The 16,947-nt window shown below is 34.5% G+C and overlaps 2 protein-coding genes and 1 long non-coding RNA gene across 4 annotated transcripts; 2 read left to right on the forward strand and 1 right to left on the reverse strand.

The window, feature by feature from the left end:
• Positions 1 to 4,383: 4,383 nt before the first annotated feature.
• On the forward strand, positions 4,384 to 7,445 carry LOC136233909 (uncharacterized). Its single transcript, XM_066023637.1, has 4 exons — positions 4,384 to 5,113; positions 5,757 to 6,547; positions 6,687 to 6,884; positions 6,968 to 7,445. Exons 2-4 carry the CDS (start codon positions 6,161 to 6,163, stop codon positions 7,310 to 7,312), a joined length of 930 nt encoding a protein of 309 aa, XP_065879709.1. The 5' UTR covers positions 4,384 to 5,113; positions 5,757 to 6,160; the 3' UTR covers positions 7,313 to 7,445.
• A 350-nt stretch (positions 7,446 to 7,795) lies between these two features.
• Positions 7,796 to 11,917, reverse strand: LOC136233580 (scarecrow-like protein 14). 2 transcript variants are annotated; one of them, XR_010690920.1, is made up of 2 exons: positions 8,291 to 8,938; positions 7,796 to 8,212 (listed from the first exon to the last, which is right to left on the reverse strand). XR_010690920.1 is itself a non-coding variant. In XM_066023313.1 (2 exons), exon 1 carries the CDS (start codon positions 11,915 to 11,917, stop codon positions 10,160 to 10,162), a length of 1,758 nt encoding a protein of 585 aa, XP_065879385.1. In that variant the 3' UTR covers positions 7,804 to 8,212; positions 10,103 to 10,159. The 2 variants fall into 2 exon arrangements, 1 of the variants encoding a protein (XP_065879385.1); XM_066023313.1 differs by lacking the exon at positions 8,291 to 8,938 and adding an exon at positions 10,103 to 11,917 and having other exon boundaries at positions 7,804 to 8,212.
• Positions 10,519 to 12,907, forward strand: LOC136233581 (uncharacterized). Its single transcript, XR_010690921.1, has 3 exons — positions 10,519 to 10,653; positions 11,066 to 11,885; positions 12,354 to 12,907. It is a non-coding gene; the product is annotated as an uncharacterized lncRNA (long non-coding RNA).
• Positions 12,908 to 16,947: the final 4,040 nt, after the last annotated feature.

Consider the following 16,947-nt stretch of genomic DNA (forward strand, 5'->3'; position numbering starts at 1 on the left):
GTTTGCATCATGGTAGTGGCCGACCGAATCCCTATTACGAAGTTACAGCGAGAAGATTGAGTAGAGTGTTCGCCCCTGAGCCTGACAACCTCTTAGGAAACCCAAGGAAAGGAACCGATCAAGCCGTTCACTTGCACGCCCTCGAAGAACTCGATGCTCCTTGTTCTCTGTAAACTTGTATCAATTTATATTTCATCTAATAAAGTCCGTTCTATTCGACAAATCGTTATGCAGCACTTATGGTAACCAATCCAATATAAGTGAGGCTGGTGTTTTCATTAATACGCAGTTGAATTCAAAATCATTACAAGGAAACTTTGTTGAACACTTAGGCAAATTATCATCTCGAAAGAGTTTTAATTTGAGTAAGGGCAACTATCCCGAAAGGGTTTTGTCGCGTTCAAAGCCAATTAATTAGAGGTTCCGTCATTTATTTCATCATCATAATTGATACAAAGTAAAAGTTGTTTTCTTTGCTTAATGCAAATGAATAAATTCATTCGATTTTCTAAAAAGTTCTAAATGTTCCTGTTTTGTAAAATTCACCCTTAAAATCAGAAGATCTTTCTAACAATCGATATATTCTAAATATAAAATCTTATTCCAGCATTTTCAAGTATTCAAAGTTCACAAACTCAATTAAACGATTTCCTAAATTCAATTAGACAAATTTCACTTTTCATTTACATTCAATAGTAAATCTAACAAGTTCGAAATTAACAGATTCAAAAATAAGTTTTTTCGTTAAAAAACGTATCCCTGTGGGATCGATATTTTTATTACTACAAGCGAAACCGTGCACTTGCGGAAATCGCTCAACATTCGTTGTCGCGACTGAGATTCTGAAAATCTCAATCGCGACAGGGGGTATAGGGACGAGTGAAAACTTCGTTTTTCTCCCGAGCTGGCTTCCGTAGGTCGCGACTGAGATTCTCAAAATCTCAGTCGCGACAGAGAGAATTTTCCCTGTCTCTCGACTGCTTTCCGTCCTTCTTGAGCGTTCTTCTGGCTGCTATGCGTTCTCGGTACGTTTTTTAGGTTTTTCCTCCATTTTAGCTCCGTTTTCGCTCCTTTTTGGATTTAACCAAATAATTAAGTACCTTGCATCAAAGAAGTAAATAAAGACGTAAAAGTATTCCAAATGAATATAATTAACATGATTTTAATGTAAATTTAACGTATTTATGTATGATATTTTAGGTATATTTTGGGCTTAACAACAAAGTCCAAAAATTACAAAAAATACCAGTGGGGGCAAGTGCCCCCATGCCCCCATTGTATATTCGTCCATAAACACAACTACAACTCATAACATACACGCCACACACATATAAATAACTATATATATACAATTTTTATCAAGTCTTTTGTTCAAAACATCAAACATCTTGAAAACCTTTTCAAACAATGAATCCATGTGCTCACTCAACTCATCAATCCTCCTCGTAACTTTCATACATTAACATTTATTAGTTGAATGAACAATGAATCCATGTGCTCGCTCAACTCATCAATCCTCCTCGTAACTTTCATACATTAACATTTATTAGTTGAATGACTCTACAAATAAACAATAGTGCATTTATCTTTTAATCATTTAAGACAAACAACATTTTCTCATAAATCCCCAATAGCAGCTTCCCGATTAACAAACACTTCTTCATATTCATCCGAAAAAAAAAGATTTTGAAAATATCCATTCACATCTTCCTAAATCTTTTTCTTCTTCGTAGTAGGAATAAAATCTTTCAACCTCATCTAAAAAACGAATGTAACAAAAAAAAAATACAATACGAAATGAAAAACAAACATTTAATAAAAAAAAAAAAATCAATTTTAGAAAATACCACACGTGTAGATTTAGTTTCCACATGCTTAATTTTGGCTTAATACATCACTAGCTCCCTGAACTTGTCCATAATAAGATATTGACTCCCTGAACTTTGCAAGTGTTTCAGCAGCTCTTTAAACTCGAGTATTCCGTATCACCAACTCGCTAAACTTGCTCATAAAAGTAGATGAGCTCCTTGAATTTTATAAATATCTCACCAACTCCCTAAACTTGTTTGTTCCGTAACAACTAAATACAAAAACATATTAAACCTAAATTCTAAAAATACATCTTCATCTATTCAAGAGATAATTTTTTCTCTTCTCATACTTTCAACCTATTATAAGAGTTAGTGTTGCAGGTTTGAGAGATCGAATGGATGAAGATTGCGAGTATTATGGTTTTTGTATTTAGTTGTTACCGAATAAGCAAGTTTAGGGAGTTGGTGAGACACTTATAAAGTCCATGGAGCTAATCTACTTTTATGGACAAGTTCAGGGAGTTGGTGATACGAAATAATCAAGTTCAATGAGCTGGTAAGACACTTGCAAAGTTCAGGGAACCAATCTATTATTATGGACAAGTACAGGGAGCTAGTGATGTATTAGGCCCTTAATTTTTGTATCTTTTACCTGTTGAAAACCAATTCCACATATTAAGGGTTGTTGCCTATCCTCCTATTAAACATACGTGGAGCTAGACCACATACCTTATGCACTCACGACTGAAAAAATATAGGACATATGTTCAATTTATCAAACCCACGAGTACTCAAAATAGAAGAATTATTTTTCAATGAATGAAAAAAAACAATAAAACAAAACAAACAATTAATTTAAAACGATTTCCAATGGAAAAAACACATTTTCACATAATTTCAGACAATTGCATACACTTTAACGTCAAATGAAAGTAAAAAAAATGGGATAAGGTGCAAATTTGCCCCTAACGTTTTTAAGGAGGATCACATTTACCCCTTAAGTATGAAATAGCAAAATTTTAGGTCTATGGTTTTTCTAAAGGTGCAATTTTAGGCCTGTTGGATGGAAAACTTTAACACTGTTAAAATTGTATGCCATGTCAGTTAAATGGGTATGCCATGTCAGAAATTTAGAATTACACTCATCCTTTCTTAATTACACTCTAATTATTGTGATTATGCATCGTTTAATTTCTGAACGTTAGGCTCTTCATCTCCCTTCCACTGCCCAAATCCAAAATCAATTTCTGAACGTTAGGCTCTTCATCTCCCTTCCACTGCCCAAATCCTTTCTTAATTATACTCTCTTCCCTAATTTTTACGAGGCTCTTCATCTCCTAGTTTTTTCCTTCATCACTTTCCCTTGATTGCTGCTATGGCTTCAACACTTTAAAGGTTCCTTTGGTCCTTCCATTTTGGAATCTCCTTGTTGTTTAATTTGCAACTGGCCTAAAGAACTAGAGTAAAGAGAATTGAATTCAAAATTTCAAGGTAAAAATACTTATTATAAATCTCTCTTTGTTTCTTAGGTGTTAGTAATTTGTAGTCTTCATTGCTACAAGTCTCTGTGATTAGTAATAACACTTCTTAACAAACTTGCTATATGTGCATTTTTTTTCTTTTCCTTTTTGTTTGTATCACTATTCTTATTTTTATTCTTACCAAAATATGGTGCTTTGTTTTACCTTGTTCTAATTTTTAATTGTTGATCTTCCATGTACAGCATGACCACCCTATGTGAATTACATTTACATTATGGTGGGAAATGGGAATTAGTACCAAGAAGAGATTATGTGGGGGGAAAGGTTAAAATTGATAAAGGAATTGATATTGATTACTTGTCTGTCAAAGATATAAGAGAAAATTTCCTACTAGAATTAGGTTATAAAGATGTGCAAATGTTGATGTATTTAGAGAGAGGCCAGTCTTTGGATGTTGGGTTAATTCCACTGGAATCTGATAAAGATATATGCTTATTAATGTCCAAAATAATGGAAGCTAGAGGTGGTGAAGTGCATATATATGCACTTGACGAAGATGACTTGCCGTTATATTTCTCACGTAATGATGTGCAACATGTTGGGAAGAAAGTTTTGATGGACTTAGAAGAAACATTCGTGGCTCCACAAGTGTCGAGGGCTACAGATAGTGAGGTTGGAAACAACTTGGAAGAAGCAATCTGGAGCACACAATTTAGCCAAGATAGGGAAAGATTCAATCAATCAATTCAAGTATACGAGGAAACCTCAAAGAAAGATGGTCCATATTGTTGGACACATACAAGGCAAGAAAAAGATAGTGATAATGAAGATCAAAGTGAGAAAGAAGTTGAAAGAGAGAATGAAGATGCAAGTGAGAATGAAGATAGTGAAGCAATGGAAGAAGGATGTTCTGAATCTGATGAAGTTGGAGAAGAATATCAACTATTGAATGTGATAGAAGAAAATGTAAAGGAATTTAGAAGAGAAAGGGAAAACAGACATAGACCTATAGTTGATCTTTATGTGGGGCAAAGCTTTGCTAATGCTGATGAATTTAGAATGGCAGTTTCTCATTATGCAGTTAAGGAAGGTGTTCCATTGAAGGTATTGAAAAGTGACCCTAAAAGGGTGAGGTATAGGTGCAAAGCTACATGTAATTTTTTGGTATTTGCATCTAAGGATGGTGCAAATGATGGATTAAGTATCAAGACACTAATGCCTAATCATACTTGTGATAGACAATATATGAACCCAAGGGCTACTGCTATTTTTCTGGCCAATTATTTCAAGGAAACGGTTAGAGGATCACCTGAGTACATTGTATCACAGATGATAGATCATGCTAAACAATACCTTAGTCTAGATGTGAATCCATCAATGTGCAAGAGAGCTAAGAGACTAATCATCAAAGAAATAAATGGGGGTTACAAGGATGAATACTCTTGCCTTGAGGCATATGTGAATGAGCTGAGAATTAGTAACCCCCGTAGCTTTTTCGATCTACAATTACAACCTGAAGGCCTGAGATGAGGTAAAAGAATATTCTGGAGGCTATTCATATGTTTCCATGCATGCAAAACAGGTTGGTTAGAAGGATGCAGGCCTATTATTGGTCTTAATGGTTGTTTTCTCAAAGATATTGTCAAAGGTCAAATGCTTGTGGCTATTGGTCATGATGCAATGGACCATTTTTTCCCAATCGCATGGGCTGTGATAGACAAAGAGACAAAAAATAGTTGGGAATGGTTTATTGGTCATCTTAAACAACAACTTAATCTTGGAGATGGCTCAAAGCTTACTATAATGTCAGACATGCAAAAGGTACATTATTATAGAATTCAATATTAGTTTGTATATAATTGGAATAAGGTATCAAAATAGGTCTATGGTTTTTGGGAAGTATCAATTCACGCTTCACGTACAAAATAGTACCAATATAGGCTTAACGTTTAAAAAGGTACCAATTTAGGCATCGAGGCCTAAATTGATACCTTTCTTAAACGTTAAGCCTATATTGGTGCTATTTTATACATGGAGCCTAAATTAATACTTATCTATATATAATTATATAATTTTGATCCTTACATTAGTTTGTATATAATTATATAATTTTGATCCTTAAATTAGTTTGTTATGATAACCTAAGACCTTTAATTTTAGTTTCTAGATTCTGCAACAGGGGTAAATTCTATAATTTTGATCATTACATTAGTTTGTATTGCTTAGATTTTATCTAACTTGTTAATAAGCATTTCATAAATTACTTGTCGTTTTGATATTCTCTTTTGGTTATTTATGTTTGTTAATATCGGTTTTCTGATCCGAATAGTCCAATAAACAAAGTACATGGCTATAATGGTTATTTCTGTTTACTGCTAATTGAATTTTATTTTTTATAATTTATGTTTATATATAGTATGTCATGTTTTAGTTTAAAGCTGAATTTTATTTTCAAATAATGAAGGGTCTGCTCCCAGCTATTAGTGAACAATTGCCAATGTCAGAACACAGATGGTGTGCTAGGCATGTACTTGCCAATTGGTCACTTAAGTTTCGAGGTAAAGAGCTGCAAAAGAATTTTTGGTCATGTGCATGGAGTACGTTTGAAGAAGAGTTCAAAGACAATTTAAAGAAGATGTGATCAGTGAATAAGAAAGAAACTGAATACCTTCTAAAGTATCCTCCTCAACACTGGTGTAGGGCCTTTTTTAGTACAAGATGCAAGGATCAAATGGTGGATAACAATATGACAGAGAGTTTCAATAGCTGGATCCTTAAGCAACGGTCAAGACCAATTCTGAGAATGGTGGAGGAACTTAGGTTGAAAGTGATGAAACGGCTTATGGATTACGAGAAGATGTTAGATTCATGGACTACCGAATACAAAGAAAATGCACTTGTAGAGAATGGCAATTGAGTGGGATACCCTGTCCACATGCTGTTTGTGTCTTGTATCATGCAAAAATTGACCCTTTGACTGTAATTGACAAATTCTACCACAAGTCAATGTACCAGAATACTTATAAGCATAAGTTGCAGCCAGTTCGAGGTAGGAGATTTTGGAGAATTGATGATTTTGAGCCTATAGAACCCCCAAAAATACAAAGTATGCCAGGGAGGCCTAAGAAGAAAAGAACAAGAGAGCCTAATGAAGGGAGAAACATAGAATCACGTGGCACGAGAATGTCTAAAAAAGGTCAAATGCAAAGATGTAAGATTTGTGGCGGATATGGACACAAGAGATCAAAATGCCAGGTAGAGTATTATTCATTGCATATGCACATTGACATTATTGTGTTTCTTTAGACATTATTGTGTTTCTTTACGTGTGAAATACTAGAGTGCAATTATTACTAAACGCTAAATGAGGTATCAATATAATTTGTTGATATAGGGTAAACCAATTTCTGAACAAAGCAATGAGATATTTGCTGCAAACTCTAGAGGAGTAGCCAGCCAGTCTGCAGATAAAGGTAAAAGTGTTGCGAGTGGATCAAATGGTCGTCCAGATTGGATTGAACCAAGGCAACGACTTAAACCAGTTGGATATGGATATTTGTACGATGATACGGATGGTAGTGTAACATACAATGTAAGTAGTTTGATGGTTTTTTAATTTGATAATTTTGCAGTTCATATTTTTTTTTTCAATTAAACTGTTTTCTTATTTTACAGCCTGGCAATGTTGATGAAACCATTATCTATCCTGGCGACAACACAACATTTGCAGAAGCTCGGGATGGGATAGAAGATGAAATTTCCCATAACCCTGATCCAGTTGTTACATTTCCTATCCCAAGTGAAAGAGAATCAAGGCAGAATAGGTTGAAACCTTTCTTTGAATCAGCATGTGGAACTAGGCATATTCAATTCTCACAGAATGAGCATGAAGTTCATGTACCAACTGATTTACCATTCGAGGCTCCGAAGCTTCAGTGGAAAGGAAAGAAGGCCATGACAACACGTCAACTTGAAGCTGAAAGAGATGATCAATTTAGGAAAAGGATGAAGCAAAATTAAGATATCATGAAATGGGCCATCAACTGAAATTACTAAGTTAGGATGTTAGGAACATAGCTTTGGATATATTTTGGACAAAGTTTAAATTTGAATTTCATATTTTGGATGTTTATGAAATTAGTACTGTGTGTTATGTGTTTTGGATTACACTTTTAATTGTTTGGATTGAAATATTTTTATAACTATTAATGTTTTATTTTTTAAGTATTATCCAACTTGTCTAAGCTATGTTGATATTGGTTTTTCTTTCATTGGGTAAGAAATTATGTCAGGTTCCATTATGTCAAGGTTCTATTACAAAATCGTTGGTTAATTGAAGGATTTCAATGAAAAGTGCTGTTTTTTCTTCTTCATTTTTGTATTTTAATGGGTGTTGGCTACTACAAAATCATTAGTATACTTGAAGTTGAAATATTTTTTTATCAGCAAACCAGTTGAAATATTTATATCAGTAAACCAGTTGTGTACTCGAATTGATGGAAAGAAATCAAAATAAACTGATGCATTCAATATTGTAACAGTCAAAACAACCCAATTCTGAACATGGCTTATAAAGATACACAAATACCATAACTATTCTCCTAGCATAGTCTTCACAATACAATATCTAATTAAAACACTTAAAATAGTTTTCATAAAATCAGTCTAATACATCACAAATGCAAATACAACAAAAAGTAGAAGAAATCCTAGAAGTATCTTCTTCTTAACATCTGGTTCTCATTTTGCAAATGTCCTCCATCCATTCATGTTTTCTTTTTGTTCATCTTCACCGTTAATTAGGAACAAAATCTTCCTTTAATTCATCAGCACAGCAGCAAAGCATGTTCAAGTTGTAACGTTTTCCTCCAAAACACTCTTGATCCATATTCTTTTATCCCCAAAAGTGATAGTTTCATGCTGCAATAGGAAAATAGCCTCATTAAGTCATTTCAATCATATATGAAAGAAAGAAAACAAATTTCAGAAAACCCTTACTTCTCCTTCTCAAGAACGAGAAGGTTCATTCTTCAAAATATAGCAAATTAGAAGCATTTCTCACCAAAATTGGCCAGTTAATATATTTAGATTCAACATTGTTTGGGCATTTCTTACCAAATTGGCCAGTTAATATATTTATATTCAACATTGATTTAGATTCCTGAACTGAAACTATTCTTCAAAATCCTACAAATTAACAACTAAAAAACAAAATGCATCCTTGGGAAGACAGAAGTTGGAACTGAAAATGGTTTTAGGGCAGAAATTGCAGGAAATGATGCATACTCAGATATAAAGGAGAGGGATATAAGGGGTGTGATTGAAGGGAAGAAGGAGAAGGAAAGCCGAATTGCGATTCAAGCGAAGAAGGAGAGGGAGAGGCGAACAGAATCAAAATTGCGATTGAAGCTTAGGAAGGAGAAGGAGATGAGAGGAGAATCTGAAGCGTGATTGAAGGAAAAAAAGAAGGAGAGCTGAATGGTGATTGAAGGGAAGAAGAGCAGAATTAAAATCGCAAATGAAGAAGAAGGAGATCAGAATCTGCAGAATCGTGAGTTTGCCTAAGAATATGGAAATGGATTTGCCATTAATCTCGAGAAATTAAAAGGATGTAGTGTAATTACAAGTTATAATTCTGAATATAACATGGCATACCATTTTAACAATGTTAAAGTTTTCTATCCAACAGGCTTAAAATTGCACCTTTAGAAAAACCATAGACCTAAAATTTTGCTATTTCATACTTAAAGGGTAAATGTGATCCTCCCTAAAAACGTTAGGGGCAAATTTGCACCTTATCCCAAAAAAAATTGAATGAAACTAAATGAAACCAATTTGAATCAATTCCAAAACACTTTCAACAAATTTCCCATAATTTAATACACTTTCACCCACTTCATCCAATTTGATCCAATTTCATCCATTTGGAACCTATTTATTCTCTTCTAGCTGAAATTGAATTAAACATAACAAAAAGACATATTCTTTTCAAATCAACATTTTTAACAGTGATAATCTCCTTATCTTGTACATGTTTGTCAACCATATTTTTAACACTAATAATCACATCATGTGCATGTAAATTCTTCCTCCATTTGTTCTTTTGTTTCTTCAAAGATCGAACATTCTTAATAATTTTTTTCATCTTTTACATTTGCAACGACTCTAGCACTATTAAGCTGATCCATCGTAAAAATAATTTAGAACCTTCCAAATTAGAAGTTGTCGATGCTTCATCCATATTCACAGAAAAATCACAAAAAATGTTTTCACCTCGATCAACTATATAAGAAAAAACAAAAGAAAAAACACAAAAAAGAAAAAAGAAAAAACGAAACAAATGAAAGATAACAAAATAATTGAAAATTGAAAAAAACGACATAATACTAGAGAAACACTATACTACCCAAAAAACGTACTCTAGACAACGAGCGGAAAGAAGACGATAAAAAAGGGTAAAAATATAAACTAAAAAAAAACGACACATATAACGTCGAAATCTAACCATAAAAAGCGACATTTCAATTAAATTTGTTGTTATTAAGGGTGTGCTTGGATGAAAGTTTCATAAGGTTCATTAAAGGGAGGGGAGGTTAATTAAAGGGGGGGGGGGGGGGGGGGAAGGGAAGGGAGGGGAGGGGAGGTTAGAGAACCTCCGGATCCCACCAATTTGGTGGGACTGAAATTTGAACATCCATTTAACTCCTCCCCCAAGCAAGGTTACAAAAATAATCTCCCTCTAATTAATCTCCACTAACCTCAATCCAAGCAGACCCTAAACCACGTAATTATATAATAAACTCGGGTCACCTATTAATCCGAATTGGAGTGGGCTATGAGCTGAAAATGTAAGTAGATATGAAGATGTTAATGATGGGCAGGTTTCCAAACTGAAATAGCATGAGTTATCCTTCCTTTCCATCCCATTAGCATCCAACTACCATCTTCATCAATAACAAAATCTTTATGATAATCATTCTTTATATTTCTAACTCTTTTCATTATCTCTTTCTTCAACGATACCTGCTCAAATCCCATCCTGCAATTCCTCATCTGCCATTGTTTATACGTTTCCGGTCTTTCATTCCTCTCCACACCTTCATACGCTATCACTTTCATCACATCCTTTCCTATCAATTCCCTTTCAAACACCATTCTCTCTTCATCTTCACGCTCCGATATGCCCTCCAACATGTCGAATATTGCTGAAAAATGGAACAGAGCTTCGCGGAATCTGCTTACGAAAAATGGAGCATTGTAATTTCCATTCACTATTCCGTGTACGAATACATCAGGGTTTATTGATTTTATCAGATTCAGAACTGCATCCCTCGGGCTATTCAGCTGAATTGTATCATCTGGTAAGTTCTTCAACCTATTCATACAGCAGACAGCAACTGCTTCATCCTTTTCAATTTTCAGATCTTCTATCTTAATTGAATCCCATTTCTGTGCTATGGCGTTGAACTCGAATGGGACGTTCAATTTGTCGGCCAATTTCTTCAGTCGACGCCCTGTTTCTTCCACCCTTTCCGCAGGCCTGAAACCTGTTTGAGGAAAGTCTATGCCTGTAATTCGAATTTTAGGAGGTCCTCCTGGCCTTGTTGATAGGCGGTAAATTAGGCAAGGCCATTGAAAACCATAAGAAATCCCAAAATCAATAATATGTAGTGTTGTTGCTTTCTCTGCTGCTTCGGCTATTGTTCGATTTGTGAAGAAATTGGTCATTTTTCTGAAAGGACATATTGAAACATAAAACTGATATGCTCTCAGGATATCAGCAGCAGTTGATCCAGCTCCTAAAAGTGAAGTGCGAGACGATTTTGCACTCCCTGCAAGGCGAGTTTCGAGGGCTTTCGCAAAATAATGAGCCAATCTTTGATTTCCATTGCCAAAAGGAGAAGAATGCAGCTTAATCAACTTCAATTGCTCGTATGCAGTTGTTTGATCTCCACTTCCTGCTGCTTGTGCACAATGAATTAGTTGGGTTGACAAATCTATCATTTCTCTGCTTGGATCATTGCTAGCTAGTCTTCTGATCCGAGTATTGGATGCTTGAGACTGCGCATTATGCTGAAATCGCTTGCTTTCTTTGTTGCGCGATGCATCATACAGAGGACAAGGAATGGACTCGTTGTTCTCCACTTTCTGCAGAAATGACTTATCGAATTTCACCAGCTGTTCTGATTCTTCAGTAGAAACAATTAAAGAATGTTTCCTGATTCTTGCTTCTTCCCAGAAATCGGCATCCTCCTGCTCATCATTTTTCCTTCCTTTCAACTTTGATGGACATGGACTACTCTTTCCAACAAAACTAACATTCTTCATTGCCCCATTCAACTGCCCATAATAATTGGGTGACAGAAAGCTACTACTGAACTGAGAAGGCTGTAAAAGAGAGGATTCAAATTCGCCTTGATCGGTACAATTATGGCTGCTGCTGCTACCAAGACTTTCAGTTGGAGTAAAAGTCTCATCTGGGATCTGCCCATTTTGATCGGTAGAACAACCAAATTCGTCGGATAGAGGCTGAAGGACATCATAGAAGGATTTCTCTGCAGCTTGAAGAGCTAAACAGTCCTGCAACATACAGGTCCTATCCTCTAAATCCTCCTCCATTAACATGTCATTTATGTATTTAATAACAGCATGAGAGAAATCACTAGTTTCATTATTGTATGGAGATTCACCATTTGAATTCAAAACCAAAGATGAAATATCAGATTTTAGAGGCTGTGAATTTGTAGTAACAGAAAGGGAAGGATTCATGGAGCTGAGATTGGTTAATTGAAACCCATTAACAGGATTTCCAGTCATCGAGTGAGACAAATTAAATGGGAAGTTTTCAACGAAGATGAGAGGGATAAATATGTTTTATATGTTACAGAAAAAGTTGAAGATAGGCTAATTTTATATGTATATATATATTGATGTTAATGAGCTTCTTCGTAGAAACTTCCCTAACTTTTTTATAATATTCTTTTTATGTTGTTATTCATATATTCCATCCAATCTATTTAATAGTCTGAATTGTAACTTTTTTTGAATTTAGTAAGAACAGAAATATTTGTGGATCAATATATCGATATGATTACAACCTATGAAGCACGGACTCTTCCCCGGGATCGCCGTGGCCGAGTCGGACTCGGGGACTCGGCGGGGACATGGCGGGACACGGCTGGACACAGCGAGGACACGGCCGGAAAATTGGACACGGCAGGACTCGACTAGGGACTCGGCTGGGGTAAAAAAAGTTAAAGATTAGGGTTTTTTTTAATTTTTTTATAAAATTTAAGGATCAATTATGCGATTTGTCAAAAATCCTAAATTATAGTCCCACCTGTGTATATGTATGGCACGAATTAGAATTAGGTCTTCTCTCCTTCCTACGCAAATCGCGATTTCAACCCATGTGTTGCGTACATCGCAGTTCTCCTAACATCACGATTTCGTTTGGGAATAATCACAAACAATTTCTTCTCTCCTGGGTTCTTCCTTCTCATGCGCTGCGATTCTTCTCCTGGTTCTTCTTCTAACATCACGATTCCGATTTGTGATCTAGCAAGTTTTTTATATATTTTTATATCTAATATATATAATTAATTATATAAAATTTGTCGTGTTCCCACTGCACCTGTGTCTCATATTTTCTATAAATGTCGTTTGCCGTGTCCGTGCTTCATAGGTTACAACAAAAGAAAGAATTCAGATTCGAATATTTGGAATGACGTAAAATAATGATGATATCCTGCTAGGATATAATTTAATCCAATCGTTTTGAATTAATTATAAAATTGATTTTCTGTCAGCGACAGAATAGTCAAATAAAGATGGCACTTGTTGTAAGTGATCGACTACTACTATATTTTATTGAAGTATATTGGTGTAGAATTATGAGTATACTAATCAATATATATGTCATTGATTCAACTAATTAAATGGACCAAAAACACAGTCTTGATTCGATCGAGATATGATGAAAATGTATACAAATGTATCAATAAGACTATCTAATGTTATTATTATTATTATTAAAATTTAATTTTGCCTCTGTTTCGGACCTTTTTGAAAATTTAATCCTCACAAGAGTCTGAGTTTAAATCTAGTATATTGTCTGGTGTGGGGTTTCTGTTAACTTTGGGCGAAAGCGGTAGGATTTCTACCGGTTTCAATTTGCAAGAAAACCAGTAAAAATCCTACGGGTTTCTAAATTATTTAAATTATCGATTTTAAGTGTTTTTATTTTCCTTATTTTGAAATCAGTAGCTCTGTTATCGGTTTCAAATCTGTGTCAGTCTGTGGACTGACACAGAATCGAAATTAAAAGAGACCGGCCTATCGGTCTCTCTGATAAATTTATTGAGAGCGGTAGATATGCTACCAGTTTCAATAAAGTAGTGCACTGCTCCAATCAAGGAAGCAGTGACTACACATTCGCAGGATTTTAATCCTGTGAATGTTTGATTAATTTCTGGTTCTATATTATATACAACCAGCTCCTTTCCTCCTCTCATGCATTTACCCACTTATAAAAAAGGATAAAGTATCAAAATAGATCTATGTTTTTTTTGGAAAGTATCAATTTAGACTCCACGTACAAAATAGCATAAATATAAACTCGGCTTTTAAAAAAAAGATATCAAAATGTACAATTGATAGAACTTAATAAAGTAATATGAATGAGGTGTCACGTTCCGTTCGAGACCTAAATTGGTACAGTTTTTTAAATGTTAAACCGCTATTTTGTACGTAGAGCCTAAATTGATACTTTCCTAAAAACTATAGGCCTATTTTGGTACTTTATCCTTTAAAAAACCCTACAACTTTCACCATATTTCTCACTCTTTTCTCCTTCTTACTCACTTCTTTCACCAATAAATTACTCTCTCATTTCTCAATTTGTGATTGGATAAACCTACATTAAGATTTAGTGTATTTCTCAATTTATCCCCATAAAGATTAAGGTATGTATACAAATTTGACAAAGTTGATTATATTGTCATATTATTATTAAAAATGCGTAAATGTTATTTTATTTTATGCAGATCGGATTTGGTGTGAAGTAATTTGGTGATGAATTTATTGACACCTCCATTCAAAAGTTGTTCTAAAACATAGGTATGTTTATATTTTAGAACATTGAAATTGTGTATAATTATGTATAACATCTAGACGAAATATTATGAATATATAGTTAGATTATTTTAGAACAAAATGCAGTATATGTGTTGTGATACTAATTGATAACGGGTTACCTGACACTGCATCGACTGTGATGGTATTCCGACGTTGTATTTGAGCCTATAAACAATAAGTCAGACGGCCGAAGTCCAACAAACCTGCTCTGATACCTAAGTTAGTTTATGATCAAGGATCGAATAGAGGGGAATGGACTAGTTAGAGATAGTAGTTAACGTACCGATTCTTGTGTCTATACCTGTGTATTTATGGTGCATGATCAAGGTTGTCACCTCCTTAGAAACCCTTACAAGTTTAAGATTCTGTTTGCCTCAAGGATTCCGGATCCTGAGAGGAATCCTTTGTCTTGTAGGATTTTAGAAGATCCTTTGATGTGTTGAGGCTTTGAGCATTTGGTGATGGACCGCCTCTTGTTTGGACTTGAGCCGCATCAATGGTTCCTACCCTGTCGGGGCCGTTTGGGCCTTGGTTATTGGTGGTTCGTTTTCAACATGGTGTTGAATTCGATTTGCCTTTAAAACAAGCCCAACTTGTGTTTTCCACACATAGAAATTGATTGAGGTGAGTTTGATAGGAAGACTGTGGGTGATTATTCCAACATAAGAGAGAGGGTTGTTGAACAATCCAGATTTATTTGAAGAATTATTAGAAGAAGAGAAGTTTGAATTTTGAGATCGGATCGAACCAGAGGAGGCGGACGACATGGCAGTAGACATGTTTCGAACTAGAAAAGAAGAAAAAAAATTATGTATTGAAACCCTAACGAAGCTCTTATACCATGTAAGATTGGAGGTAATTATTTCTCAATGATATTAATCAACACAATTACATAAGTATTTAGGCTTTGATTGGATGGAAGGTTTTGAAGGGTAATTAAAGGATGGGTAGGGAAGGGTTAGTGGAAACCCTTGTTTGGAAAATTAAAAAATAGGAGGGTAAGGGTTTTGAAGGGTTAATGAAGGGTTTTGAACTATGAAGCACGGAAACGTTCGTTGTTCAAGCAGCGTTTCTACGTTTCCACAAGATGTGTGAAACGGAAACTCTCGGAAACGGAAACGAACCGTTTCGTTTCTGGGCACGTTTCTGTAAATAAAGAAAATTGGATACGCGTTTCCAAAATCCAAAATCTGAAATAGATTCAAAACTCAAATGGTTCATACTGAAATTGATCTGTAGACTTAAATCGCATGTAACTCCATGGTTTCTTCTTCTCCTTCTTCTGAGTTTTGCGACTTCTTCTTCTCCTTCTTCTGAGTTTGCGACTTTGAATCTGGTCTGGGCTTTCTTCTTCTTCGTATGGGGATGCGATTACTTCTTCTTTGACTGGTTTTGGAAATCAGTTTGATGTTCTTGAGTGGTTGTTCTCAATTTTTTTTGTTCTATGCATTCTTGAATGGTGTGATGAGGAGAGGTTTCTAGAATGTTTGAGTTGGTTGCACACCTTTTATATTGTTTATTATTTTAGTGTTATTTCTTTTTTTTAACTCTCTAGCTAAAGACTTCAATTTTACAAGTTTTGATATTTACACATTTGTTTTTATTAATTAATTGGTATTTGATATTAGTAACATGTTTATTTTATTAAATTGGTAGTTTTTTTATTAATTTTTTTTCATTTTACCAATAATTAATTTATATATTTATAATTTATGATTATTTTTATATTTATTATATTTTTTAATATTTATAAATATGCCCCTATATTTTTAATATTTACACGTTTCCGTTTCCTATGTTTTTTAGAAATCGCGTTTCCCGTTTCCGTATCTGTTTCCGTTTCCGTTTCCGTGCATCATAGGTTTTGAAGGGTTCAAAATCAATAGGTTTTTAATGGATTTTCAACCCACCAAATCGGAGGGTTTTGAAGGGTTTTAATGAACCCTTCCCTTTCTCTCAAACAAGGGTAAGGGTAATACACACTCTCCCCCTCCTTCCCCTTCCTTACCTTTCTCTACCCTCCCTTTAATTACCCTTCAAAACCTCTCATCCAATCAAAGCCTTAGAGTATTCAATATATACAAAGTGGTGTCTAAGACTTTCTAAATAATACAACTCCTATATTGAAAGTACTTCTTGTACAAGTATAATTCTATGGTTGTTTGGCTCTTTGTTTTGAATTTCATGAGGTGGCCAAAAAACGTAAGTGTTTTATGTGTTTGCTACTTTAGAGAAATTATTAGAAGCATTCGGTTCTCATATCAAATGGAGGACCTTCCATATATATTTTAACATGTGTAACATGAATCCACGTATATTTTAAGAGGTTTCATTATTTTATTTATTAAGTGGGATCACAATACATGTGTCCAAAGGTGAATTAGTGTTCTACAAATGACATAGAAGACCTGATGCTTAATATAAGAACTCGCTATTTGAATGTAAAAGGAATATATGATTGAATTTGAATGTCAAAATAAAATAATGATCATCAAATAAAATATAAAATTATTACGGGT

The sequence above is a fragment of the Euphorbia lathyris genome, chromosome 6 (genome assembly GCF_963576675.1).
Source record: "Euphorbia lathyris chromosome 6, ddEupLath1.1, whole genome shotgun sequence".
In the NCBI taxonomy this organism is placed as follows: domain Eukaryota; kingdom Viridiplantae; phylum Streptophyta; class Magnoliopsida; order Malpighiales; family Euphorbiaceae; genus Euphorbia; species Euphorbia lathyris.